At 40.2% G+C, this 12,112-nt stretch overlaps 1 protein-coding gene across 1 annotated transcript in view; it reads right to left on the reverse strand.

The window, feature by feature from the left end:
• RMC1 (regulator of MON1-CCZ1) overlaps positions 1-10,465 on the reverse strand; it is a 16,016-nt gene extending 5,551 nt beyond the window's left edge. Inside the window, 10 exon segments of the mRNA XM_018080973.3 lie at positions 1,079-1,184; positions 1,839-1,928; positions 2,393-2,496; positions 4,128-4,268; positions 5,454-5,540; positions 6,631-6,687; positions 7,071-7,155; positions 8,476-8,552; positions 10,260-10,447; positions 10,450-10,465. Coding sequence (XP_017936462.3) covers positions 1,079-1,184; positions 1,839-1,928; positions 2,393-2,496; positions 4,128-4,268; positions 5,454-5,540; positions 6,631-6,687; positions 7,071-7,155; positions 8,476-8,552; positions 10,260-10,447; positions 10,450-10,465 — 951 coding nt within the window.
• Positions 10,466-12,112: the final 1,647 nt, after the last annotated feature.

The raw sequence follows: 12,112 nt of genomic DNA on the forward strand, positions 1-12,112 counted from the left end.
TGTTATGAGTTGCTTCCTTGTATCCAATCTAAATCTACCCTCCTTCCATTTAAAACCACTGCCCCTTGACCTGTCCCTACAGGCCCTGCTAAAAGTCTCTCTCAATCTGTCTTGCATATGACACGACTTTGATATTCACATCAAATTCACTGCTCAGTTATGGATGCTAGAAACTGCAAGGAAAATTCTGCAACTTCCTGTGCTATCCTCATACTTCTACCATTCACTCTTGTTCAACTGAGGTCACTAACACTTCTACCCAGTACAGGCTGCCCTAGAAAACAGCTTTGCTTTCAGTTTCAGTGAAAACTGACTTCAATTACTGGTGTCTCCCAAAGTCAGGATGAATATGTTTTCTGAGTTTCTGTAGTCACATTTGTAGCTTGACCAAAATGCTCAAGATTAAGTGCTCTGAGTTAAATGCTAATGTGTCGAATTAACATGAAATGTAACTCAAGTATCAACTAATCATCCTAAGGAAGTAACACGCCCCAGCTCTCAAAGAAGAACATAATACAAGAAGCCAAAGCCTTTCCACAAGTTATGAGCAAAGTACCACTTTAGCTTTACCACTGACTAAGCCTTCCTACTGAGACTACACACAAGCAAGTTTTACCTATGCTACCATACGCATAAGAAAGCTTGTGTTCATTCAGATTTTTACAGATCCAGGCCTTGAAACTAAATGAGCACAAGTTTATGTTATAGAAATGTATAATTCAAATGTTTGTGATATGAGAAGTGTCCCAGGGTTAATAACTTAGTATCCAATTTAACTCCACCTCTTTGCATAATGCTTTAAAAGCCTACACAGTGCAGCAGCAGAATATCATAGGAAACTTAACAAGAAGCAAAACCAGAGTGTATGAAAAAGCAGGCATTAGCAACAGCCCTGATTAAATGATAGCTCAACAAGGTAAAAGAATAAATTTGAATCTCTTATACTGTTATGGTTTTGATCCTACAAATACTCTGGCTTTTGGCAAGGGCAACATAGAAAAATATTTTCTTGAGTGTTAGTAATATCTGCCCATAACTTCTAAAAGTTACAGCATGATGTAACATAAATAAATCAGACCTCAGTATCCTGATGATGTACTACCACCAGGTTATCCACCACATTCAGTGCAAACTTCCCAGTTCTGTTCAGCTTTAAAATATGCGTCTTCTTACAGGAGCCCTCTCTGTGGAAACAAACAGAGATGAGAACTGGACAGTAAGCCTGTTTAGACTATAAAAGCAGATGTCTCTTTGTCCTGGTTTTGCTGGAACTGAGTTTATTTTCTTCCTAGTAGCTGGTACAGTGCTGTATTTTGGATTTAGTATGAGAATAACATTGATAACACATTGATGTTTTAGCTGTTGCTAAGCAGTGCTTACCCTAAATCAAGGACTTTTCAGTTTCCCATGCTCTGCCTGCACGCAGGTGTGCAAGAAGCTGGGAGGGAGCACAGCCAGGACAGTGGACCTGAACTGGCCAAAGGGATATTCCACAGCACAAGACATCATGCTCAGTATATAAGCTGGAGGGAGTTGGCCAGGATGATTGCTGCTTGTGTACAGGCTGGGTGGTGAGCAATTGTATTGTGTGTCACTTGATTTTCATGGGTTTTTTCCCCTCCCTGCCCCTTTTCATTACTACTAGTTTTTATTTCACTTATTAAACTGTTTGTAATTTATGAGCTTTTACCTTTTTCTGATTCTCCTCCCCCTCCCAGCAGGGATTTGGGCAGAGAGTGAGCGAGCAGCTGTGTGGTACTTAGTTGCCAGATGGGGTTAAACCATGACACTCTCACACATACAAGAATTGCCCCTACTGTTTTTCATTCTGCTCTTACCTGGGTAAGTGATAGAGAACTACTTCTGCTCCTGTACTGTTGGAAGTCCTCGAGTGATGCCTCAAATACAGAACATAAAGCTGCCCGTATCTAACAAGACAACAGGATTAAAGCATTATTTTCAATTAAGAGCTCTACCAGTCTGTTAGAGACACACATTTTATCCTAAAAGAAGAAATGAGATTACTTAAATCAGGTAATCATATAATTAAAAGTGAAAGACTAAAACAGTACTTGATATATCACAATGCATGGCCTACACTCATGCAAGTTAGGCATCTCTGAACAACTCCTCTATCAAAATATCGATTAATAAATGAAACATTCTCAAAATTTCTGTACTAATCAAGAACGATTTCATGTAATACTTCTCAGTTTGCCTCCCCTCCCCACCTTTCCCCAAGAGGGTTGTTGATGTTTTGTTCAAGGCCATAACTGAAGCACTTTAAAGCAACGGCACTGCTAAACCAAGAAAAAGTGCCAGAAAAAGTTCTCTCAGCATCCCTAAAACTGTCACACTTTCCCAAAAAACACCTGATGAGTTAGATACGTACATTGTGGCCATAGCAATATCTCTTTCAGAAAGGCTGAGCTTGGACGACTTGGGTGCTGCAGGTAACTCAATTTCAAATTTTGATAGTTTTGACATGGTTCCACTCTGTTAAACAGCAAAACAAAAGCTGTCAAGACCTGAACCAGAAAGATCCCGAGCCGCCTTTCCTCAAATGCGTGTCGACAGCGCCCCCACGAGGAGAAGGATGGTCATAGCCGAAAAGAAAGGGGTTTATGCTTGCTTTCCTAAAACAATCCCCAGTGTGTGATTCTAAACGCATACTTCTGCTATTGTAACTTTACTTTTATAAAATCAACGTCTTGATTTTATAAAATCAACTTCAGCTAGAGAAATATTTCTATTTTAATTATGTCAAGATAAATTTGTATGCAAATCCCATGTAAAATTGGCCTGGCAGTTCTCAAGTTCCCTTCTCTCTTCCAGCAAAGTACATGCTCCAACTCTTAAATACCTGCTTACTGGGGAAAATATCAGTACGTCCTATTAGCCACAATCTCCTTTTGTTCCTGCTAACTCCAGACTCTGCCTTATACTTAAAGCATATCCTGGCTTTTGCCCAAGGTTTCCTCTCTCCCCTTCCTCTTTTCTATGGAATTTATATTTAAGCAAGTTTTAACAATTTCCAAAGCTTCTACTGAAATTCACTTCCTACTCTCATTAACTCATTCTTGAGTGTGAGGTATGAACACTACAGAAGTATTTCCTTTGCTAGAGCTCTATTTGCAAATACTGTTTTAGTACAGTACCTTTCTCAGGATATCCTTAAATATTACCTCCTGAACACATAATAAAAATTATTTAGCTTCAAGCTGCAACTTTAACACAAAATGTTAAAGAGGGGAAGCGTGACCTAAATCAACAGAAAGAAAACTGTGAGAAGCTAGTGAGTGGCTGGCTACTCAGCCACCTAAAAGAACATCATTTCAAGATGCAGTACAGACCCTACACAAGATTAAAAAAGCAGCTTATTCAAGTGAGTTTCCTGGCTTGGGTTAATCTCTTCCCTTAGACTGCAACAGAAATCTTCCTAATCCCTTGACATGAGCAAGCAAAATGCTGTAGTTCTTCTCCTCGTTTTTAAAATCATCTAACTCCATGGTTAACTTAAAACAGATGCTAGTTTACACTACACTTTTTCCAAGACAAAAAGAAAAATATTTTCCCAGAAACTGCGAGTGTTGTTTACAGGGAAGAACACCAAGAGAAATAAATACTGCAAACAAAGCCCTCTTATGCTTGGGACAACTGTTGTTTCTTTCTTCTTTTTCTGTTTTTCATCCACTCACATTTAGAAGGTTGTAATCACAAACACAAGTGAAAGGCCCTTATTTTTTCTTTACCATACTACAGAGTGCATATGTCCTTATTAAAAGTAAATCATAAATACCTATTTAAGTGAAAAAAAAAAGATCACTTGAAAGACATTTAAGTTATAAAATATTTAGTCACCAATTTTTTTCTTTCCTTTCAGAAGATAACTGTCCAACCTTGGCTGGACACACCTCTTTCCAAAGAGGATGTAAAAACCAGCAAATTACTTAATTTTAAGGCATCACCTAATGAACTACCTTATAGATTTGCTTATTGTCATACAAGGATGTGAACATGTGTATCTCTTGAAATAAATCCAGGAAAAGCAATAGAATACTTGAGTGAAGAAGTAGCTTAAGAAAAGGAAGCACACTAAATGAAAAGTTTGGAACACATCCCTTTACCTTGAAATAGAATGGCTGCAGGACATTGCCAAGGACAGTGGTGGAAAGAAGGATAACAGAGCTCTCTGGACAATACATGTACCAGTTGACATTAATACTCTGATTCTTCAGAAGTTTTAAACTTCGTTTCTCTGGTAATACCTGGAAACACAGGATATTAGCATTATATTACCAGCAATATCCAACAGCATAAACGGCACTACATAGTAACACGGGATAGTAAGTGAGAAACAATTAAGTGAAAGGACATTTACAGGGCTAAATTACAGCATTGGCCCCAATTTACTGTAGCTAAGGAAGTGCACATCAAATCCTCCTCAAACCCTAATGCAGTCAAAGGTGCTGTGTCTTCCCACTCATCCAGACAGGGGTATAGGTTCTGTCCATAACAGAGTAAACAGCTAGCTTGACACAACTAGTGAAATTTTATTAAAAAGTTCTTTTTACAATGTCTTTGCTGCGTTCACTTCCCAGTTTCCCTAATTTTTTATATTTTAACAACTAAAACAGTATATAAATCTATGCTGTTCATTTTAAGGGCTTAAATATCTTCTCTTAAAAAACATACTTTTTTGATTTGGTCCTTTTACCTGCAGGGTTGACATTCATAATCCTTTTAGGTGCTAAATATATATTTTCCCTCTCAATCAGCAGGAAATAATGCTGCTTTTCCAGTTATTTTCTTCAGTACAAGTTATTAGTAACAATAATTACATGAAACATCGTGTCTTAGCTCCAGGACTGAAACTATTGGGAAGTGTACAACTTTTTTTTTTAGGAAGTTTTTACATATCCCTCATTGTGACTGTCAGAAAGGGTTATTTATTCATTAGACTTCTTTAAAAACATATGTAAAGGTAATTACATGTTACACAGAGGAACTCAATGAGATCAATACAGGAAAAAGCTTCCAATTTGCAGAAGTGTATACTAGCTAGTCAATTATTTGCTCTTTGCTACATTTTAAGCATGCACACATCCTCCCTAATGCTAATTAATTTTGCATGAAGTGGTATTTCACATTAGATTTAAATACTCATTTCCATACAAGCCAAGAGCAGCTCTTAATTTAGAGTTCTCAAGGCTTAGTTGAGTACTCCTTTATACAGGGTCTTTAAACCTGTTCATGACAAATTTGCTCTGCTCCAAAAAAGTATTTCTCTCAAAAAAAAAATAATTGCAGTCTGCAAACCAAATGGCAGAATTTGTCTTTTCTTGAAGTGCACTTTCTCAATTGGAAAGACAGAAGAAAGGAATTCAAAGATACTATCACAAATTTACATTTTCAAATCTCTAAACATGTCCTATGGGAGTTATTTGTGTTACCTGGTAGAACTCAATTCCTTGATCTGTGATGAAGACAATTTCTGTAGAACTCGTCCAGCAGAATCCTAGAATATTGGCATTCTTTGTCTTTTAACAAACAAACAAACAAATACTCTTTTACTTGGAAAAATTAACTATTCACATAAGCTAATATTACTAAATGAAGAACATGAGACCAAAGGCAATTGAGGTATCCAGTCTCTGGAGTTAATACTTTTAGCCAGCCAGATACCCAGCACATATCAGTCGCTTTTATAAAGACTTCCAAAACTACATATGAACACAACTACTGTATGACCTGGATTTTTGGCAGCATGTAAGATTTACAAGTTTATTATACAATGAAATTTTATTTTCAACCTAGATAAAACTAGGTTCTTCTGCTTCAAAATGTACTGTCAATTCAACCAATTCCTGACACAAAAAGCAGTTTCCTCATGTTGAGAGAAAGTGGAAAAATTTGCAATGACTTCACTCAGAAGTCTACTTCTACTACTACACTCAGAAGTTTCACTACCATAAAAGCTTTGTTAGAATGGTTTACTCCAACACATAATCCTAAATAATGAAGCAGACAGTGCTTCAGCTTTAAAAGCTACAGAAATAAAGGCATTTTTGCAAATCAGGTGTATAAAAATCTACTTTATCATTCTCTTATTCCAAAATGTAATTTGTCTTAGTTAAAAGTTGGAAAGTACCAAATAATGACAATAGTACTTGTTTCTGGTAAAATAATCATCAAAAAATTAGAAGGATTATTTAAAAATACCAAAAATAATATCCAAACTAGTAATAGCTTACTATTACTGATTAGCGAAATTAGGGTAAAATATCCACAATAACACATCTGGCATTAATATCATTACTGTCCACTGTTTCTGTATCATCAGCACTTTGTCTCTTCTCCTTCCCAAACCTTGACATTTGTGGCCTCCACAGCATTTCCACTCCTTGCTAGGAAAGAATTACATTCACAGGACCAGGAAGTTTTTTATGAGATCGTCAGTACGTGTTTGTTCACCTTAATTTAGATAAATAGTGGTGACTGCATATCTCATTTACTCCACATTAGTATTTTGAAAGGTATCTCAATTAGTTCTGTTGTAGAGTAGAGGCCACCAGTGTAACTAACATTAAAGTTTCACTTAAGCATACAAGCTTGGGACATTTAACTTACCTTACATTCCTGTGTATATTCTAGCTGAGGGCTATCTGGAATAAAATTCAAAAAATCCTGCAAAAACACCCATTAAGTGTATTAGAAGTTATGAAGACAGACTGGCTACATACATAGATACAAAGGAACAGATACTAGTTTATCAAATTGTTTTGGATGGCATATATCAAAGAAAAACTTGACTCACTATATTCCACTTCACCCCTGCCAGAGAATTCTTTATAGAAGTTGGCTCCCCCTTATACTTTTTCTTAAATGATGATATTAGCAAGACAGTAATGCTGCCTGTCCAGCCTCTCAGGATGATAGAGGAATTTTTCGCTACAGCTCTTGTTAGCCACCAGACCTCTTGAACATTTGTCTCAGAGACTTCTACTCTGGTACGGTAAGGAGAAGATTTCCAACTCCAATTCCCTATCTGCAGGGTGTAGGTTTCTTACCACACTCTTCAAAGTTCTCTGCACAGCCAGAATCTTGTTCCCCAAGGAAAATTTGATGCACTTCACTTCTCCTTTATCTTCCATTCTATACAGAAAGAAACAGAAGTTATGAAATTATCTTCTAAAACAATTTATTACAGAACTCTGTAATGTACCCTCAAAAAAACGAGGAGAGAGGAAAAAAGTGTAATGCAAATGATTCTGAATACAGATGATTACTGTTGCCTGGCAGTAATGGATTCAAAACCCAGACTGAAAAATTATATCAGCTTACTCTTCAAAAGAACACATTTTTTACAGAATCACAGAAGAGGTTGCACAAATTAGCACCTAAGGTCACTACGAATGCTCAGCTCTGTTGGCCTGTGGTGTGGAACTGGAAGACTTGTGGGACTACTCAAACCTGCATTATTGGTCCTGTCCCAGTGACTCAGGAGTACTGTGGCATCCACCAATATCCTGCAATCAGCTCCTTTACTTCCAGGACTACATCTAATTAACACAAGCCTACTTGCTTCCTCTTTAGGACACATCATTTGGAAGAACCTCTTACGTTAAAGGGACAGTGAGGCTGTTTTCACACCATCTCATGAAGTTCTCTTAGTATTTTCAGCTCCCTCGGGATTTGTGACAAGGGTAGTCAAATAAAAATAGCAACTTTCAGGAAGACCCTATGCAATACCCAACAGATCACAGCAAACACACCTCAACTACGAATTGTTTCACCCACATCTATACTGAAGCAACCTTCGAGTGAAAGGACACTTCCTTAGACATGGACAGCAGAGTTCAAAGAGCCATCACTCTTGACAGTGGCATATATAAAATAGTTTTCTAAAGACAAAGTCATTTAGTTGAAAGTATTGTTGTTGTCAGATGCCGCAAAAAATGTTTCCACAAGAAACAGAAGGCAGAAAAGAAGCCAAGTTAGGTTAAACAAGGAACAGAATGCAAGAAACCCACATGTAGATTTGTACATTGTGCTTGAATCATAGGCGTAAAATTCATTAATTACACATTTAAGTTTACTTCATTCTGTTTAACTTGCTAACTGTATCCTTAGAGAAGTCATTGCTACTGCAGGAATCACAAGTCTGAATATCCATATTCTCTTGTGTGTTATAGCACATTTTAATAAAATGCTATTGTTTAAAAAAAAAGAAGACACAGCCTAATAACTTTTTTTTTCCCCAGAAGACTATAAATTTGTAAGGGCAAAGCATACCATCGTAACTGCAAGATTATCACAGAATCACAGAATATGCTAGGTTGGAAAGGACCCACAAGGATCATCGATTCCAACTCCTGGCCCTGCACAGGATAAGTTTTATGCCTGAATTACAGCAAGTCAGGAATAAGCACCTAATTTAAAGATCGCATAATTTCGTCCCCAAAGGTGCCTTACCTGAAGGAGATGGGATTTCTATCCTCTAAACCTTTAACAACAACTCCTGTAGCTCCACCAGATCGAACAGCAAAAACCTACAAAAAAAGTTGTGAGCATATTTTTAACTTGTTCAAAGTCATAACCTTAACATGCTGCCTTTTCTATAAGCCACGCCTTTAATTCTTCTTTTACTAGATACAATTTTTGTTCTTCCACAGATCTGCCAGTTCACACTAAGATAATCAATTCCTTCCTCTGGACTTCCAAGTTTGCTTAGAGTTGACAGGTTTCCAATGGTATTATTACAAGTCTTGTAGCATATTCTGAACTAGCGGGCAAGTTAAAACAGTAAAAATCTCTATAATCTATTCTCTTTTTTTTCTTTCCTATATTAATATTTTCCTAAATCAGGTGTTAGCAAAAGTATCCAAGACATCAGGGCATTGTTTAAAACAGAAAGGAAATCAGCTTGGGGATTGGGAAGAGATACAACTCAATGACCCAGAAGCTTGATCCTGGCAGAACATGCTCCTAGAAGGAATAGTTTAATAGTAATCTGCAGTTTTGCACTGGTGAGGCCGCACCTCAAGTGCTGTGTCCAGTTCTGGGCCCCGCAGTTTAGGAATATTGTTGAGGTGCTGGAGCACATCCAGAGAAGTGCTGAAGGGTCTGGAGCACAAGACATATGAGGAGTGGTTGAAAGAGCTAGGGCTGTTTATCCTGGAGAAGAGGAAGTTTAGGCGTGACCTTATCCCTTTCTACAACTGCCTGAAAGGAGGCTGTGGCCACGTGGGGGTCAGTCTCTTCTCCCAGGCAGCAAGTGACAGGACAAGAGGACATAGTCTTCAGCTGCACCACGGAGACTTAGGTTGGGCATTAGGAACAATTTCTTCCCAGAAAGGGTGATTAGATATTGGAATGGACTGCTGTGGGAGGTGGTGGAGTCACCGTCCCTGGAGGTGCTTAAGGAAAGACTGGATGTGGCACTTAGTGCCATGGTCTAGATGGCAAGATGGTGTTCAGTCAAAGGTTGGACTTTTGTCTTATTTCTTGCAACAGCAAGAAACACATCCCAGAAGTACTGCCTGCTCACCAAACACCCCTGATCATGTCCACACCATACATGGCAAAGCCGTGCCATCTATACAAGGAAGAAAGCTTGAAGGTTTTGACTCTGTGAATGCTGAGGTCGCAGAATGGTTACGGGAATTAGACAGTGGAATGTATCCACACCTATATAAGCCTGATGACAGACTGTGGATCTTTTAGCTATACTGAGCTCAAAAGCCCACAGGGGTATTAAGGAAAACATGCTTAAAAGCACTAAAAGCCAAGAAATGGCCACCCGGGTCTGAGACACAAGTAAAGCTATAAATATTAATTTTTTATGATTATATTGAATTTCAGGAATTGAAAAGACGGTGGCAGGGGAATCAGAGACATTAAGCTAACAGTGAGGTGACAAAGTTTGACAGTCATGCTAGGACGCTTGGAACAAAAAGGAAAAGTACTGACTGAAGAATTCCAGAAAGACCTTACGGCAGCGAGAGTAAGGCAGGTAAAATTCAACCTAATAAACTGGGGGGGAGGGGGTGGAATCTGCCGCCTGTAGCACGATGACAAGTCCCGAGCCAGCACCCGGAGGGAAGGGGAACAACCAGGCTCATGCTCAGCAGCCGAGGGGAGGGGAGGAAACCAAACCCGGGCGTGAGAGCCTCCAGACCCCGCTCCTCGGAGAGCAGCAGCGGGCTGTGCCGAGCCCCTCGGCCCGTGTGAGGGCGGGGAGGCCCCGCCGCCCCCACCTGCTTGTTGGCCTCGTCGAAGAAGACGCAGTTGACGGGGTTCGCCTTCTCGAAGTGCACGGGCCGCGCGCACAGCGCCAGGTAACAGCCGCCGCCCTCCCCGCCGGGCCGCGCTCTCCCCTCGCCGCCTTCTCCTCCTCCTCGCTGCTGCGCCGGCGCCTCCTCCTCCGCCGGCCCCGGCGGCTCCGGCTCATGGCGGCGGCCATGGACGAGCCCCCCCCGCCGCCCGCCGGGCCGCCGCTTCCTGTTTACACTCCCCTCGCGCGTGACGCGGGACGCTCCCGCCTTAAAGGCGCCGCGGCGGCCGGAGAAGGGAGGGAGGAGAGGGGGAAGGAGGGGAGGGAGGAGAGGAGGAAAGAGGGGAAGGAGGGGAAGAAGAAGAAGAAGGCGGCGGCTCTCTGTTTCAGTCTGCGGATTCGCGGCACAGGGCTGCCGGCGGGAGTAGGGTATCGGGACCCAGACCTTGTCCGGAGAGCAGGCAAATTTCTATTTCCCCTGCGCTAAGTGGTGCCGCTCTGTTTTAATCGGAAAGCTTTTAAATTGGTACAATCTCAAATTTCCCCTCTCTGAACCAATGTCTTCTCCGTCTTTTGCTCGCTGTATCGCATTTCAAAGTCAGCCAAGCGGGCGAGAGACCCTGCACTTAGAACAGCCCAGATCCCAAATGGTGCAAAGCTCGGAGAGGCTGGGGTGTGTCGGACATCAACATCTGAAAGGTACCAGTGACCTTAACAAATGAAAGCAGGAACCTGAGAAGCTGTAAAAACTCTTTCATAAAAGGTGTGAATGCTTGCAAAGAGGCAGCTAAGGAACGCGCCGAAGGAGCGTGGAGTTACAGGATGGTTCCACAATGTAAATATTTAGGGGTGCAAATGTTAGAGGAGTTAAAAAGAGGGAATGAAGGTCCTAGGGTTAGCTCTGACTTTAAGCAGTGCCACTTATCAGGGCACCCCTCTAGCTGGGAGGACTTATTCTGCTTTTTAAAGCAAAGGTAGTGGACTTCAAAACAGTAAGCAGACAAACAAAAGCACTTTGTCTTTCTAAACCAAAACAGCATCGAGGCGGCCGCGGCAAGTGCGGGGGCTTTTGGCCCAACCTTTTACAGTGCTTTTAAAAACAACACAACCCAAAACTTTTAGGTGAGGGAAAAAAAGGAACCAGCTATTTCAGAGCTCTGCCTTTATTTGTCCGCATCATCACTGAGAAGCAGTCACTATTGATCCTGCTCCTGGGCAGGAAACTGCTTTTCAGTGGTTTGTTGTAAAATAGTTCAGAAATGGAAATTATACTCTGAAAATAGCCCTTATTTCAGGGACAATATTAATAAAGCATTATTAAGTTAAAGTCTGGCTTGGTCCTCAGCATTTATGCTTATTTGTATTTTAGTCTTGACAGTGAACTAGCAATGGGATTTTTTTGGTTGATGCACTGGCCTTAGTTCACTAGTTGCAAACCCTACAGTATGATTCAGAATTTTTTGAGAGAATATCAATTATATGTTTGCTTATTGGTTTAGAAAGGGAAATTTAAAGAGAGGGGGGGGGGAAAGACTGAGATCTTACCGATTTAAAAATTTTCAGATTAAAACAGAGTAGCAGAGCTTAGTACAGGAGAAATAGAAATTTAAATACCAGATACTAAGACAGTATCATACAAACAACTGCTGACTGACTTGCTGACCCAGTTAATCCATCTGCAATAATTTCACATTAGACTAGAGATACTGAAGTCGCAACTAGGAATTACAGCAAGATGTTTGTTCTGCAGAATCCTCCTGCATCATCAAACAATTCTGTGTTAACTGGAGATGACAAGTATTTCCAAAGCATTTAAAGTACCTAAAAGTTTATAAT

The sequence above is a fragment of the Manacus vitellinus genome, unplaced genomic scaffold (assembly GCF_001715985.3).
Source record: "Manacus vitellinus isolate BGI_N305 unplaced genomic scaffold, ASM171598v3 scaffold_1_pilon, whole genome shotgun sequence".
In the NCBI taxonomy this organism is placed as follows: Eukaryota; Metazoa; Chordata; class Aves; order Passeriformes; family Pipridae; genus Manacus; species Manacus vitellinus.